General features: G+C 53.3%; 1 protein-coding gene across 5 annotated transcripts in view; it reads left to right on the top strand.

Annotated features, from left to right (window-relative positions):
• Positions 1 to 15821, top strand: part of TNRC18 (trinucleotide repeat containing 18) — a 118763-nt gene that overhangs the window by 15126 nt on the left and 87816 nt on the right. For 4 of the 5 annotated variants that reach the window (XM_058442427.1, XM_058442418.1, XM_058442422.1 and 1 more), the window contains exon 2: positions 13914 to 14069. In XM_058442427.1, the coding sequence (XP_058298410.1) occupies positions 13949 to 14069 (121 nt within the window). In that variant the 5' untranslated portion in view covers positions 13914 to 13948. Of the gene's footprint in view, positions 1 to 11377; positions 11569 to 13913; positions 14070 to 15821 lie in introns of those variants that run through there. The other variant, XM_058442429.1, reaches the window with a different exon arrangement.

The following is a 15821-nucleotide window of genomic DNA, read 5'->3' as shown; positions in this document are numbered from 1 at the left end:
ATTATTATTATTATTTTTTTGAGACAGGGTCTCCCTCTGTTACCGGGGCTGGAGTTCAGTGGTACAGTCACTGCTCACTGCAACCTTGAACTCAAACGGCTGGGGCTCAAACGATCCTCCTGCCTCAGCCTCCTCGGACGACAGGTGTGCGCCACCACGCCTGGCTAGTTTTTGTAGAATTTAATTTTTAAATTTGAGCTATCATATTTTTATGTCCCAAGAGCTCTTATAACCTGGGTTCACTTTTTTTTTAATAGCATCCTGTTCTTGTTTCATGGATACATTAATTCCCATTACTAGGATATTAATTGTGTTTTTTTCCCCCTGGCGTTTTCTTCTTTCATACATTGTCTGTTTTCTCTCAGTCTTTTTTCTCTTTTCTCTTTCACCTTGGAGACTTCCCGCGGGCACCTGCCGATGATCATTCTCAGGTGCCCCTTCTTTAAGAAAAAGCAGATGGGATTCAGGTGTAAGGGTGGGGCTTGTTGGCCATTGAGGAGCTTCTTGAATGTCCTCTGTAAAAAGATCTTTCCTTGTTGACCTTGTAAATCTCACAGGCAAGAGTTCAGTGGTTTCTTGTCTGTTGACGTTGAAGCCAGGCTGTTCCTGTCCCAAGAGCTCAGTGTGCATGTTAAGGTTGAGGATTCGCACTCTGATTCCTGTTTTCCCTTTGGTCCACACCCTAGTCCTGAGAATGCATACCCTCAGTGGTTCCATCTTTCCCTAGTAAACAGGGATCAGTGCTTCTGTGGTGAAACCAACTCTCTTGTCGTCAGCTTTTCTGCGAACCCTGGCTTTACAGCTACTAGGGTCTCTGGGTTCAGTCTCCAGAATTGCTGGTTTCCTGATTGTCTGCTCCAAGCTTAAGTGTTTCTTTTCCCCACTCTCCACTGTGCCAGGCCACACATCTCTTGTCTCTCTGCTTTCTTGCTTCCAAATGTTTTTTTTTTCTTTTTTTTTTGAGGCGGAGTCTCATACTGTCACTCAGGCTGGAGTGCAGTGGCGTGATCTCGGCTCACTGCAACCTCCGCCTCCTGGGTTCAAGCGATTCTCCTGCCTCAGCCTCCTGAGTAGCTGCACGCTCTGCCACACCCGGCTAATTTATATATTTTTAGTAGAGACGGGGTTTCATCGTGTTGGCCAGGCTGGTCTCGAACCCCTGACCTCAGGTGATCTACCCGCCGTGGGCTACAGGCGTGGGATTACAGGGATTACAGGCGTGAGCTATGCGCCTGGCCAGGGGGATGTTTCCTTTCCACTTCTCCTATTTTGCTTTCCTTCCTTTTTTTTTGAGATGGAAGTCTTGTTCTGTCGCCAGGCTGGAGTGCAGTGGCGTGATCTCAGCTCACTGCAACCTCCGCCTCCTAGGTTCAAGAGATTCCCCTGCCTCAGCCTCCTGAGTAGTGGGGACTAGAGGCACGCGTCACCACACCCAGCTAATTTTTTGTATTTTAGCAGAGATGGCATTTCACCATGTTGGCCAGGATGGTCTCGATCTTCTAACCTCGTGATCCACCCCTACTGTGTCCGGCCACTTTCGTTCCTTTTTGTATTACTGTCATTTTTGTGAGGTTCTGGTGTTTGGGAAAGGATTTGTAAAGATCAAACACTGTGCAGTCTCTTGTAGGCTCACACTCCTTCTCTTGCTACTTTGTCTGGGAGATCTGGTTCTTCTGTCTCTGCTAAGAGGCATCTGATGTCTTCTAGCATTTTCTGGAGCAGTTCCTAGAAGGCCCTCCACCCCTACCTCTTTTTCCACCCTGGGAGGTGGAGTCTCCGTAGGGGGGAAACCAGTCGCTGGGGAAATCCTTTGTGATTGCTTGAGAATTGACAAAGTCTGGAGCCCTAGGGGCAAGGCTGAGATGGACGTATTTGCATATCATTGGCTGGCCTGAGGCCTTGACCTCTCCTTGGCCGCCTTGGATTCCCTTTATTTAAATTCGAGCACTTAGTTTGTGGGCTGGGTACCTGATTGGAGCAAGACAAAGTCCCTGCCCATATTTGAGGATGGGAGAGGGACTGGAATTAGGCCAGAATTGCCGGCTCGTGCTGTGATCCCAGGTGGGGAGTAACTGGGAGCCCAGCTTGATGGATCTTCTTTGGGAATATGCTCACCTGGTGGGGAGGTCAGGGATGGCTTTCCGCTGGAGCGGAGGCTGGAGGTGTAGGAGGGGCAGGATGGGGTGAGGAGGTTGGGGTGGGCTTCCTTCCTCCCTGGGGCCAGCCCCCAGGCCCTCCTGGTGGGGCAGGGCTGAAGCAGGTTGATCTGGGCTGGTGGCTACTGCAGTCTTGGTCCTGGTTCTGGTCCCGGCATAGCGTGGAGAGGAGACTGCAGCCTTGGACTCTGACCTGCGTCTTTTCTGCGCTGATGTGAGTTCCAGGACGGTGGCGGTGGCCACGGGTCGTGATAGCCCAGCCGCAGTGCCAAGGACGTGCAGGGTGAGCCCCCGTCCCACCACCCCAGCCTCAAGCTCTATCACCGGAGTGGGGGGGTGCCCCAGACGTCCCTGCGAGGCCAGGGCACAGAATCTTGCCATTTTAGCCTCAGAGAGTGTGAGATGCGCACCCCAGGTCCCACAGCGGGAGGTGAGGGGTTCGAGGCCCTAGCTCCTTGCAGGAACGCTGGGGGCTGGCAGGGAGGTGGGGGTGTTGATAGGAATTTGTCTATTTTCCTTTTTCATTTCTTGGCTCTTCTTTTCTTTTCTCTTTTTCTTTTTTTTTTTTTTTTTGAGACAGAGTCTCGCCCTTGTCACCCAGGCTGGAGTGCAGTGGTACGATCTCAGCTCACTGCAACCTCCGCCTCCTGGGTTCAAGTGACTCTCCTGCCTCAGTCTCCTGAGTAGCTTCAATTACAGGCACCCGCCACCGTGCCCAGCTAATTTTTGTATTTTTGGTAGAGACGGGGTTTCACCCTGTTGGCCAGGCTGGTCTTGAACTCCTGACTTCAGGTGATCTGCCCGCTTCTGCCTCCCAAAGTGCTGGGATTACAGGCTTGAGCCACTGGGCCGGGCCTCTACTTTCTGCTTTCTGTCTCTATGGACGTGAGTACTGTAGGTACCTCAAAAGTGGAATCACACATAGTATTTGTCTTTAAAAACATTAAAAAAAATTTTTTTTTTTTTTTTTTGAAACAGTCTCGCTCTATTACCCAGGCTGGAGTGCAGTGGCGCAATCTCGGCTCACTGTAACCTCCGCCTCTTGGGTTCAAGCGATCTTCCCATCTCAGCCTCCCGAGTAGCTGGGATTACAGGTGCCCGCCACCACAACGGGCTATTTTTTGTATTTTTTTGTAGAGATGGGATTTCACCATGTTGGTCAGGCTGGTCTCCAACTCCTGCCTTCGAATGATTTGCCCGCCTCGGCCTCCCAAAGTGCTGGGATTACAGGTGTGAGCCACCGCACCTGGCCCTAGTATTTGTTGTTTATGTCTGGCTTATTTCACTCAGCTTCATGTCCTCAAGGTACGTCCGTGTTGTTGTAGAATGTATTGGATTGTCCTTCCTTTTTAGGGCTGAATAATATTCCACTGGCTGGATGGACCCCCTTTTGTTTATCGATTCATAGATGGACAGCTGGGTTCTTTCTACCCTTTGACTGTTGTGAATAGTGCTGCTATGAACATGGGTATGCAAATATGTGTTCGAGTTCTGGATTTCAACGTCTGCATACTTTTTATTTTTTAAAATAGAAACGGGTCTCATGGTGTTGCCGAGACTGGTCTCAAACTCCTGAGCTCAAGTGATCCTCCTGCCTTGGCTTCTCAAAATGTTGGGATTACGGGCATGAGCCACTGTGCTTGGGCTAATTTCTGTATACTTTTTATTTTTATTTTTTTTTTGAGACAGAGTCTTGCTCTGTTGCCCAGGCTGGAGTGCAGTGGTGTGATCTCGGCTCATTGCAACCTCCGCCTCCCGGGTTCATGTGATTCTCCTGCCTCAACCTCCCACATAGCTGGGACTACAGGCACAAGCTACCATGCGTGGCTTTTTTGTTTTGTTTTGTTTTGTTTTGTTTTGTTTTTTCGAGACGGAGTCTCGCTCTGTCACCTAGGCTGGAGTGCAGTAGCAAAATCTCGGCTCACTGCAACCTCCTCCTCCCGGGTTCAAGGGATTCTCCTGCCTCAGCCTCCTGAGTAGCTGGGATTATAGGCGCCCGCCACCACACTTGGCTAATTTTTGTATGTTTAGTAGAGACAGGGTTTTACCATGTTGGCCAGGCTGGTCTCAAGCTCCTGACCTCAAGTGATCCACTTGCCTCGGCCTCCCAAAGTGTTGGGATTACATGTGTGAGCCGCAGTGCCTAGCCCTGGCTAATTTTTGTATTTTTAGTAGAGAGGGGGTTTTGCCATGTTGGCCAGTCTGGTCTTGAACTCCTGAGCTCAAGTGATCCTCCTGCCTCAGCTTCCCAAAGTTCTGGGATTATGGGTGTGAGCCACTGTGCCCAGCCTAATTTCTGTATACTTCTTTTTTTTTTTTTTTTTTGAGACGAAGTCTCACTCTGTTGCCCAGATTGGAGTGCAGTGGCACAATGTTCGCTCAGTGCAACCTCTGTCTCCCAGGTTCAAGCAGTTCTCCTGCCTCAGCCTCCCAAATAGCTGGGACTACAGGTGCATGCTGCCATGCCTGGCTAATTTTTTTTTTTTTTTGTATTTTAGTAGAGACTGGGTTTCTTTTTTTTTTTTGAGACGGGGTCTCGCTCTGTAGCCCAGGCTGGAGTGCAGTGGCGCGATCTCGGCTCACTGCAAGCTCCACCTCCGGGGTTCACGCCATTCTCCTGCCTCAGCCTCCTGAGTAGCTGGGACTACAGGCCCCTGCCACCACGCCCAGCTAATTTTTTTGTATTTTTTTAGTAGAGACCGGGTTTCACCGTGTTAGCCAGGATGGTCTCCATCTCCTGACCTCATGATCCGCCCGCCTCAGCCTCCCAAAGTGCTGGGATTACAGGCGTGAGCCACCGCGCCTGGCTGAGACTGGGTTTCATCGTGTTGTCCAGGCTGGTCGTGAACTCCTGAGCTCAGGCAATCTGCCCGCCTCGGCCTCCCAAAGTGCTAGGATTGCAGGCATGAGCCACCTTGCCCTGCCATTTCTGTATACTTTTTAGAGACACCTTTTCATTTTACACACACACACACACACACACACACACACACACACACAGTGTGCATGCGCTGCTGGGGTTTTGATGGGGATTGCATATGGAATGTGCAGATCATTTTGGCTGCAGCGAGCATCCCAGTAAGTAGGTCTGCCTGTTTCCTTGGGAGGGATCCCCAGAAGTGGGTCTGGGTGCCTGCAGTCCTCGGTAAGCCTTGCGGATTTGTTTTCCAAAAGCTGGAGATGAATTGGCTCAGTTCTCATCCTTCCCCGGGCAGCTAACCACCCAGCGCCCTCCACAACTAGAAGCAAAAATTTGCTGATTTGGTGGAATGAAAATAACATCACTGTTTTAATACTTCTTTGTAATGCTAATGGCCTTGAAATTTTGAATGGAGTTTAGCCATTTACAATTTCTCTTTTTCAAATTGCCTGGGATTCTTTTTTTTTTCTCAAGACGGAGTCTTGCTCTGTCGCCCAGGCTGGAGTGCAGTGGTGCGATCTCGGCTTACTGCAACCTCCGCCTCCCGGGTTCAAGCAATTCTCCGGCCTCAGCCTCGTGAGTAACTGGGATTATAGGCATGTGCCACCACACCCACCTAAGTTTTGTATTAGTAGAGATGGGGTTTCACCACGTTGGCCAGGCTGGCCTTGAACTCTTGACCTTGACCCTGTGATCCAACCGCCTTGGCTTCCCAAAGTGCTGGGATTACAGGCATGGGCCACCGTGCCCAGCCCTGCCTGGGATTCTTATGGCATTCTGAGAATCTTGAGCCAGTGTTAACCTGTTCTTTGGCTTAGATATTACAGAACTCTCTGGATCTTGGGATCCATGGGAGTTTGAAGGTCATTCTGTCTAGAGGGTCCTTGCAGGATTTTTAGCTGCTATCTTGGAAACACCTACGTTACCTGTCAGTGCTTAGGGCCAAAATAATGTCTTTCCTGGGTGACAATTCTGGTTTGATTGAGTCTATGAGATGCTCTGATAGTCTGTTGACATCAGTTTTTTTTGTTTTTTGTTTTTTTTTTTAAACAGACAGGGTCTCACTGTTGCCCAGGCTGGTGTGCAGTGGCGCAACCATAGCTCAATGCCTCTAATTCCTGGGCTCAAATGATCCTCACGCCTTCAACCTCCCAAGTAGCTGGGACTACAGATGTACACCACTAAGCCTGGCTAATTTTTTAATTTTTTTGTGTAGATGGGGTCTTGCTAGGTTGCCCAGGCTGGTGTTGAACTCCTGGCCTCAAACGATCTTCCTGCCTCGGCCTCCCAAAGTCCTAGGATTAACAGGTGTGAGCCACCACACTGCAGTCTGGGATGCAGTTGTTGTGAGAGGTCAAGATGTTTTAAAATGTGAAGATAAACCGGGCGAGGTGGTTCACGCCTGTTATCCCAACACTTTGGCAGGCCGAGGCAGGTGGATCATCTGAGGTCGAGAGTTCGAGACCAGCCTGACCAACATGGAGAAACCCCGTCTCTACTAAAAATACAAATTTAGCTGGGCGTGGTGGTACATGCCTGTAATCCCAGCTACTCGGTAGGCTGAGGCAGGAGAATTGCTTGAACCCGGGAGGTAGAGGTTGTGGTGAGCTGAGATCACGCCATTGCACTCCAGCCTGGGCAACGAGCGAAACTCCGTCTCAAAAAAAAAAAAAAAAAGTGAAGATAAAATGTAATCGTTCTGTGTTTGGTTATGAAGGGCTGTCTGGGATTGAAAATGTGCAACCTATGTCTAACGAACGCTTCTTCTCTGTCTGGGTGGTACAGCTGAGTGGAGAAGTGTAGGTTTGGGAGTCAGAGCCTCAGTCTCCTTATCTGTAAAAGGGACACCAATCCCTCTCCCCGTTGACAGGAGTGGGGAGCACAGGGTAGAGAAGCAGGTCCCAGAGAATGCTGCAGGGAAGGCCTGGGCACCACCCTTCCTCCAGCTAATCAGGACCTTGCCCCATTCCACACCATAAATATGATTTTCTTTTTTTTTTTTGGTGTTTTGTTTTTTTTTTTTTTTTGAGACAGTCTCACTCTGTCGCCGAGACTGGAGTGCAGCGGCACTGTGTTGCCTCACTGCAACTTCTATCTCCTGGGTTCAAGCAGTTCTCCTGCCTCAGCCTCCGGAGTAGCTGGGATTATAGGCGTCCACCACTACGCCTGGCTAGTTTTTATAGTTTTACTAGAGACGCGGTTTCACCATGTTGACCAGGCTGGTCTTGAACTCTTGACCTCAGGTGATCTGCCTGCCTCGGCCTCCCAAAGTGCTGGGATTACAGGCGTGAGCCACTGCGCCCGGCTGCATAAATATTATTTTCTAATTTTTTTTTTGTCTTTTTGAGACAGGGTCTCGCTCTGTCACAGGCTGGAGTGTGGTGGCGTGATCTCGGCTCACTGCGACCTCCACCTCCTAGGCTCAGGCCGTCAGTTTTTTTTGCCTCCTGAGTAGCTGGGATTACAGGCCCACACCGCCATGCATGGCTAATTGTTTTTAATTTTTGTAGAGATGGAGTTTCACCGTGTTGCCCAGGCTGGTCTCAAACTCCTGACCTCAAGTGATCTGCCCGCGTTAGCCTCCCAAAGTGCCGGGATTACAGGCATGAGTCACTGTGCCTGGCCTAAAAAAAATTTTTTGGGGATGGGGTCTTGCTGTGTTGCCCAGGCTGCTCTTAAACTCCCAGCGATCCTCCCACTTTGGCCTTCCAAAGTGTTGAGATGGCAGACATGAGCCACTGTGCCCAGCTCCTACTGTAAATACTACTTGAGTACCTCCTATGTGCAGCATAGGACTGGGAATAAAAAATACCTTGTAGCACACCTAGTAATGCTGGGGTGAGCAGTCTGGCCAAATGTGGCCCACGTCTTGTTTTTGTAAATAAAGTTTTATTGGTACAGAGCAACGCCCAATCGTTTACTGTCTGGGTGCTTTCCTGGCAACAGGCAGCAGACACCCTTTCAAAGAAAAGCTTGCTGTCTTCAGTGGGCAGAGACAATAAGGAACTAACACCTGTGATAACAGGTGATAAGCAGTGGAGAAAAACATTTCAGGAAAGGGCGTGACAGGGTAAGTTGCAATGTTAAAAGGGGCAGTTAAGGAAGGCTGAGCTGTAAGAGAAGGGAGTGAGGGAGTTAGGGTATAGATAGGCGGGAGTGTGCAGGGTCTTCCCTGTATATCTGGAAGGAGGACCTGATTCAGGGCGAGGGGCAGAGGTGGGCTGGAGCTACTCTGGACCAACCCATTGGCAGTGACAAAGCTTTCTGGTTCTTTGCTGTTTAAGGAACTTATATCCCTATCATGATCACATGCAGCCCCCCACCCTGACTTGAACCAGGGAGGACTTCAGGTGCCCACCATACGGTTTCTAGAAGGGTCCCCAGCAACTGCTGTTGCAGAGGGAAGATTGCATTGGTGGGCCAGACATGGTGGGTGGATCACTTGGCCTCCCAAAGCATTGGGATTACAGGCGTGAGCCACCGTACCTGGCCTTAGTTTTAATTTTTAATATGTGTTTTTTGAGACAGGGTCTTGCTCTGTCTCCCAGGCTGCATGCAATCTCAGCTCACTGCAGCCTCAGCCTCCCGTGCTCGAGCGATCCTCCCACCTCAGCTTCCAGAGTAGCTGGGTTACAGGCGTGCACCACCACACCTGGTTAATTTTTTTGTATTTTTTTGTAGAGATAAGAGTCTCTATCAGCCCAGGCTGGTCTTGAACTTCTGAGCTGAAGTGATCTGCTGCCCACCTTGGCCTCTGGTAGTGCTGAGATTAAAGGTGTGAGCCACCACGCCAGGCTACAGCTTGCATTTTTTTTTTCATGGAGGTGAAATTCACATAGCATACAATTAACCATTTGAAACATGTACACTTCACTGGTATTTGGTGTATTCATCCTGTGTAATCACCAGCTATCTATGGTTTCAAAATTGAATATTTATTTATTTGAGAGAGAGTCTCGCTCTGTCGCCCAGGCTGGAGTGCAGTGGTGTGATCATGGCTCACTGCATCCTCTGCCTCCTAGGTTCAAGCGATTCTCCTGCCTCAACCTCCCGAGTAGCTGGGACTATAGGGACACACCACCATGCCTGGCTAATTTTTGTATTTTAACTAGAGACGGAGTTTCACCATGTTGGTCAGGCTGGTCTAGAACCCCTGACCTCAGGTGATCCGCCCGCCTCTGCCTCCCAAAGTGCTGTGATTACAGGCATAAGCTACCACTCCCAGCCCTGAATTTTTGTTTTAAGTAAGGACAAATAGCATTTGGCTAGAAGCAGACATGGACTCTGACATTTTGTAGGTGCTTAGCTTCTCTGAGCTCCAGGGTTTGTAACCATAAATAATAACAATAATCATAGACCAGGCGCAGTGGCTCAGGTCTGTCATCCCAGCACTTTGGGAGGCCGAGGTGGGAGGATCGCTTGAGCCCAGGAGTTCTAGACCCCAGACTGGGCAACATAGTGAGATCCTGACTCTACGAAAAAGAAAAAATAAAAATTAACTATACATGGTGGTGCACGCCTGTAGTCCCAGCTACTCAGGAGTCAAAGGTGGGGCGATTGCTTGAACCCGGGAGGTTGAGGCTGCAGTGAGTCATGATCACACCACCTCAGCTCCCCAGGTAGCTGGGACTACAGGTGCCTGCCACCATGCCCAGCTAATTTTTGTATTTATAGTAGAGACGGGGGGTTTCACCATGTTGTCCAGGCTGGTCTCGAGCTCCTGGCCTCAAGTGATCTGCCTGCCTTGGCCTCCCAAAGTGCTGGGATTATAGGTGTGAACCACTGTGCCCAGCTGTGTGTTTTAGGCTTTGACAGTCATTGGTCTTAGCTTCTAAGGTGTCAGGTGAGATAATAACTGGGGTGAGCAGGCGGCAGCCAGTTACTTGATTTGGGGAGCCAGGTCTTGAGCTCAGCCTAGGGCGAGAGGCAGGGAGACCCCCATACCGCAGGTTGGCATGAGAGATTCCAGTCAAGTCTTTGGAGAGGCCAGTGAGCTCTGGGCCTAACTCAGAGTGCCCCCTGGCACCCTGAGGCCTGCAACCTTCTTGGTGAAACGGGGGGATGGCAACTGCTCAGTCCTTGGGTGTGGGTGTGAGCAGTGGGTGGGGCAGGGGGGCACTGTGGAGGCTTGGGGTATAGTCTAGAGATGCAAGGAGACCAGGCAGGATGGCCTGGGATGGCCTCTGCTTCCTCGGGGTTTATTTTAGAGCCTCTCTTGTGAGTTGCGGGATGCCTTGACCCTCTCCTCATCCTAATGTGTATCTCTTTGCTTTGGCCCTGGGAACATTGGAAATCACATTTATGGATGGGCAGGGTGGCTCATGCCTATAATCCCAGCACTTTGGGAGGCCAAGGCAGGAGGATCGCTTGAGGCCAGGAGTTTGGGACCAGCCTGGGCAACATAGCAAGACCCCATCTCTACAAACAAGAAAAAGAAAAAGAAAAAAATTAGTTGGGCGTGGTGGTGTGTGCCTGTGGTCCCTGCTACCCAGGAGGCTGAGGCTGGAGGGTTGATTGAGCTCAGGAGTTGGAGGCTGCAGTGGGCTGTGATCGAGCCGCTGCGCTGCAGCCTGGGTGAATTGAACAGAGTGAGACCCTGTCTCTAAAAAAGGAAACAACACTTACACAATCGGGTAATCCCAAATAGAAGTATGTCCTGGGTGGCAGGTCACAGGTGGCAGGTTCCAGCCTCTGTGATATGGCAGGAAGTAAGGATGATAGTCCCCGCCCTCAGGGAGGAAACTGCCTCTGGGGGAAGACAGAGGCATGAAATCCACAAGGAGGCTGGCAGATCTGTTTCCAAGGGGTTGTGGGTGGTCACAGGTCACTTGGGGCCTGCTTGGGTAGTGTGGCTGTTGGAGGCTTCTCTGGGGCCCAGGGAGGCCTGAGGTGGGAGTGAAGGAGGAGGGCTCTAGGAGGCCTGGGAGTTCATGCCTGAGGGGCCAGGCGGGAAAGGGGCAGGCTCAGGGATGTGACCAGGGAGAAGTTTGTCTGTTCTGGAGAGTGAGGTGGGGTGGGGGCGCCGGCCTCATCGCCGTAGCTGAGTAGGGATTGTGTGTCCATTTTACAGAGTTGCAAACTGAGGCCCTGAGAACGGCACTGCCTTGCTGGGGATGCTGGGGGTTCCCGGCTGCCCCGCCCAGCCTGGGAGGAGGGGCTTTGGGTGCCGTTGAGTCCTGTGGTGGGCAGGAGCCGTTGGCTGGCATCCGGGCCTGGGTGCTGCTGGGCGGGTTTCACAAGCCCAGGCAGGGGCCGGCCTGCGCCGCTCGGCTTCCGTGCAGCCTGGGGCAGGAAGAGCTGGCGGCTGATGTAAGCTCTTGCGCAAACCCTGGCTGCTGGCTTCCGGAGCCTTCTACCCACCCGCCTGCCACAGCAAGGCGGAAGCCCGGGGCTCGGCAGGGCTTGGAGGCCCTGCTGCCCCGGCTCGGGCCACATGGATGGACTGACTGGCCACCGAGGCCCTGGGGCCCGAGGGCTTGGCGCTGGAGTCCGGTGAGGGGGCTGGGCCTGGCTGGACTGGAGTGTTGGGGGCTGAACACGGGGCGGTGGTGACAGGGCATGTGGCCAGAGGGCACCCCTTGCTGCTCTGCCCACTCCTGTCTTTGGGGCCCAAGGTGGAGGCCCTGCCCTTCTCTGCCTCAGTTTCCCCACATGTACCCCAAAGAAGCTGGGTTGGATATTCCGGGATCCTGTGCCCCTGGGAGGTGGTCAGTGAGCACTTGTATACAGGCCCCTTGTTGGGGAGAATGGGGGCACTGGGGACCCAGAGGCTGGACTGGGATCTGTGAGTTCCCGCAGGCTGGACCGGGGCCATCTGGGAGCCCGCATCTCCTGCAAAGCCACATAACTTAGCCCATGCCCCCTGTAAACAGTGCTCACAACACAGGGACTTAGAGGAGGTGGCTCTAGGGTACACACGGAATCCCTCCACTGGGGGCTGGCCAGTGGTAGCACCCGGCTGGAGGTGCTTTGCTGCCACCTCCTGAGGGCATTGCTTGGAGGATTTGAAATCAGCTGCACGGTGCCTGGTGCATGCCAGCTTTTAGTGAATGGGTGCCATGGCTGGTTATTGTTATTATTTATATTTTGAGTCCAAGTCTTGTTCTGTCGCCTGGATTGGAGTGCAGTGTTGTAATTGCAGTCACAGCTCACTGCAGTCTCCCAACTCTTGGGCTCAACCCATCCTCTCGCCTCAGCCTCCAGAGACTATAGGCAAGAGCCACCTTGCCCGGCCTGTTGTCATTATTTATCATTATATTGTTTTTTTTTTTGAGACGGAGTCTCACTCTGTCGCCCAGGTGGGAGTGCAGTGGCACGATCTCAGCTCACTGCAACCTCCACCTCCTGGGTTCAAGCGATTCTCCTGCCTCAGCCTCCCTAGTAGCTAAAATTACAGGTGCCCACCACCACACCCAGCTAATTTTTTGTATTTTTTTTTTTTTTTTTTGAGATGGAGTCTCTCTCTGTTGCCCAGGCTGGAGTGCAGTGGAGCGATCTTGGCTCACTGCAACCTCCGCCTCCCGGGTTCAAGCGATTCTCCTGCTTCAGCCTCCTGAATAGCTGGGACTACAGGTGCCCACCACCACACCCAGCTAATTTTTTGTATTTGTCTTTTTCGTAGGGGGCGGGGTTTCACCATGTTGGTGAGGCTGGTCTCTAACTCCTGACCTCGTGATTCGCCTGCCTCGGCCTCCCAGAGTGCTGGGATTATAGGCGTGAGCTGCCACGCTCGGCCTCATTATATTGTTTATTGTGGTTGAACACATGTTTCCTTCCCTATCATTCCCAAAGGGAGGCATTTTTATCCCCATTTTGTTGATGTGCAAACTGAGACCTGGTAAGGGAATCCCCGTGCCCCAGGGCCTGCATGCTTCTCTCTGACCTGTGACCCAGAGGCCTGCCAGGGTCTTCCCTTAGAGGGGATGGTGTTTGGGGCTTGTGGGACAGAGCCCCTTGGTGGCAGCTGGGAGGCACCCTGTCCGATGTGAGCCTGGCCACGTGGGGCATGGCGGGGCTGGCTGTGGCTTCCACCCAGGCCCTGCTGATTTCCATCATCTTTCTGAGCTGCAGTCGGCCCCGTGGCCCCTATTGGCAGTGACCCCGGGTGCGTGGGGCCTGCCGTCTGGAGGGGTTGCCCTCGATGGGGCTCCCTTAGCGGCCCCCATGCCTGCCGCTCCATCACGGATTCATTCCCGAAGTCACTGTGGCTTGGTGGTGCCAGCCATGGGCTGGGGAACACCCTGCAGGGCTGCATTCTGAGTCCTTGCTTTCTGGCTGTGTGAGCTGGCACTTCCCATCTCCAAGCCTCACCTTCTTTTTCTGTTAAATGGGCACACGGGGCTGGCTAGGGCTGCTGTGGGAGGTCATTCTTGGCTGGAGGGTGGGTGCCCTCTCTGGGCCTGCAGAGCTCAGCATATGAGCCCCCCGCCTGTGAGTCCCCCATCGCTTTGCCCTGTGGCCTCTGGAAGTCCCAGTGCCCCACCGACTTCAGGATTCCCCCCTGCGGATGGGGAGAATGGTGCCAGGCCAGATCTGGGCTGGTTGGGTGGCAGCAGTGGAAGGCCCTCCTCCGAGGGTGCGGGGTGCCCAGGGCTGAGGGTCTGCTGTCAGGGGGCTTCCTGCCGTCTTGTGCTTTCTCAAGCCCTGGGTCTGGGTGGGTTGACCCAGGCCCATCCTTCGGCCCAGGGATGGGGCCAGAGCAGGGGAACCCTCTTTGGTCTCCTGGCCAGCATCAGCTCCACACAGGTGGGGAGAGGCGGGGGTCTCGGGGCGGTGGGCCAGGGTGGCGGCACCGGCCTGGTTATCTGCCTGATGGTCCTCCCAACTTCTCTCTGCAGGCGAGACCTTCTTGGGCAGTTTTGTGGCCAGCGGGATGGGGCCCTCGGCCTCGTCTCATGGGAGCCCGGTGCCACTGCCCTCTGACCTCTCCTTCCGCTCCCCAACCCCTAGCAACCTGCCCATGGTGCAGCTGTGGGCTGCCCACGCCCATGAAGGTAAGGAGCATGTCGGGGTCAGGGCTGAGGGCTGTTGGGCTGACGTCCCAGCCACTCTGGCCACTTCATGTGCCCCTCTTGTCATCACTGAGCTGGGGCTGGTGGGCCCCAGGTCACCTGGCCTCCCTATTGTTTCTCAAACGCCCAGGGCTGCTTCTTGTCACTGTCACAGTGCATTTGTATGAGCTGTTCCCTCTCCTTTCAGCTTGATACCCCATGCCACAGACCACCTTCCAGCCCTCCAGCTCAGCTCAGAGACCCCCTCTTCCCCACCCCCTTCCATCACTCGCTTGTGACGACAGATTATCTGATCATTCCTGAACTACCCGCTTTCCCACTGGAGTGAGCCCTGAGTGCAGGGCCTGGTTTGATCTAGTCAGCACTGTATCCCTGGTGCACAGTAGGCTCATTAATAATTGCAGGAGCAGGCTGGGCGTGGTGGCTCACAGCTGGAATCCCAACACTTTGGGAGGTTGAGGTGGGAAGATCACCTGAGGGCAACAGTTCGAGACCAGCCTGGGCAACATAGCAAGACCCCATCTCCACAAAATTTCCCGGAGCGGGGTGACCTGGGGCTGTTGGGGCCTCCTCTTTTGCATTTCTGCAGCCGTGCCCCTCAATGTAGGGGCTCTGCAGGCCTGGCTTCCCCTGGGCCGTGAGCAGATTCTGGATTTCTCTAGAGCCTCACTTTCATCCTCTGCCTGCAGAGGAATGGGCCTGCGGACCTCCAAGCTCCTCCATCTCCTCTGGCTTTGACAGGTTCTGGATGTTGGGTACTAGGTACCTCCTCCCTCCTCCCTCCTTCTTCCTCCCTCCTCCCTCCTCCCAGGTGTCCTGTAGGTGCTCGTGGTTCCTGGAAGGTTGCAGCCCTGGAGCTCCTGCTGCAGGCTTAGGGCTCTTCCGGCCCTCCCCAGCCACTCTCCCTTCACTTCCTCCTGCGGGGCCAGGTCTGACCGTCATCCCAAATCCTGCGGCTGCTGCATTCAGCCCAGGAGGAAACGGGTTCAGCCAGAGGCGTCCCCAGCCACAGGACCCCATCCAGTCCTTACAGTACTTTGCCCATTGTACAGATGAGGTCAGCGAGTCTGCTCCTCCTGGACACTCTGGGGAAGGCATCTGAATCCAGGCACAAGGGTGCCCGGCCTGCACAGAGTGGGCCTTCTAGGCTGGAGTCCCACCTGAGCCTCCCACTTTAACCAGCCAAGGCAGGTGCCAGAAGATCTGGACGAGGAGAGCCTGCCTCTGGGGACTGTCTGCCACCAGCTTGCTACCTCTCTGTCCCTGAGACTTTTCTCTTTGGCCAACAAATTCTAGTGATGACCGCAAACACACAGGGTGCTTACCACAGCCCAGGGCACACTCAGCTCACTTTGGCCTCAGAGCCAGCCCTGCCTTGGGGGAGGGACTGTTAGGCCCTTTTTTTTTGAGACAGGGTCTTGCTCTGTCGCCCAGGCTGGAGTGCAGTGGTGCGGTCTCAGCTCACTGCAACCTCTACCTCCTAGGCTCAAGCCATTCTCCCACCTCAGCCTCCTGAGTAGCTGCGACTACAGGTGCACACCATCATGCCCAGTTAACTACTGTATTTGTTTTTGGTGGAGTCAGGTTTCACCATGTGTCCCAGGCTGGTCTTGAACTGCCAGGCTCAAGCGATCCTCCCACCTTGACCTCCCAAAGTGCTGGGATTACAGGCATGAGCCACTGCGCCCGGCCTATTAAGCCCATTAGGTCCATTTTACACATGGGAGAGCAGAG

Source organism: Hylobates moloch, unplaced genomic scaffold, assembly GCF_009828535.3.
Source record: "Hylobates moloch isolate HMO894 unplaced genomic scaffold, HMol_V3 SCAFFOLD_1, whole genome shotgun sequence".
Classification (NCBI taxonomy): Eukaryota; Metazoa; Chordata; class Mammalia; order Primates; family Hylobatidae; genus Hylobates; species Hylobates moloch.
This window is presented reverse-complemented; position numbering and strand designations above follow the sequence as displayed.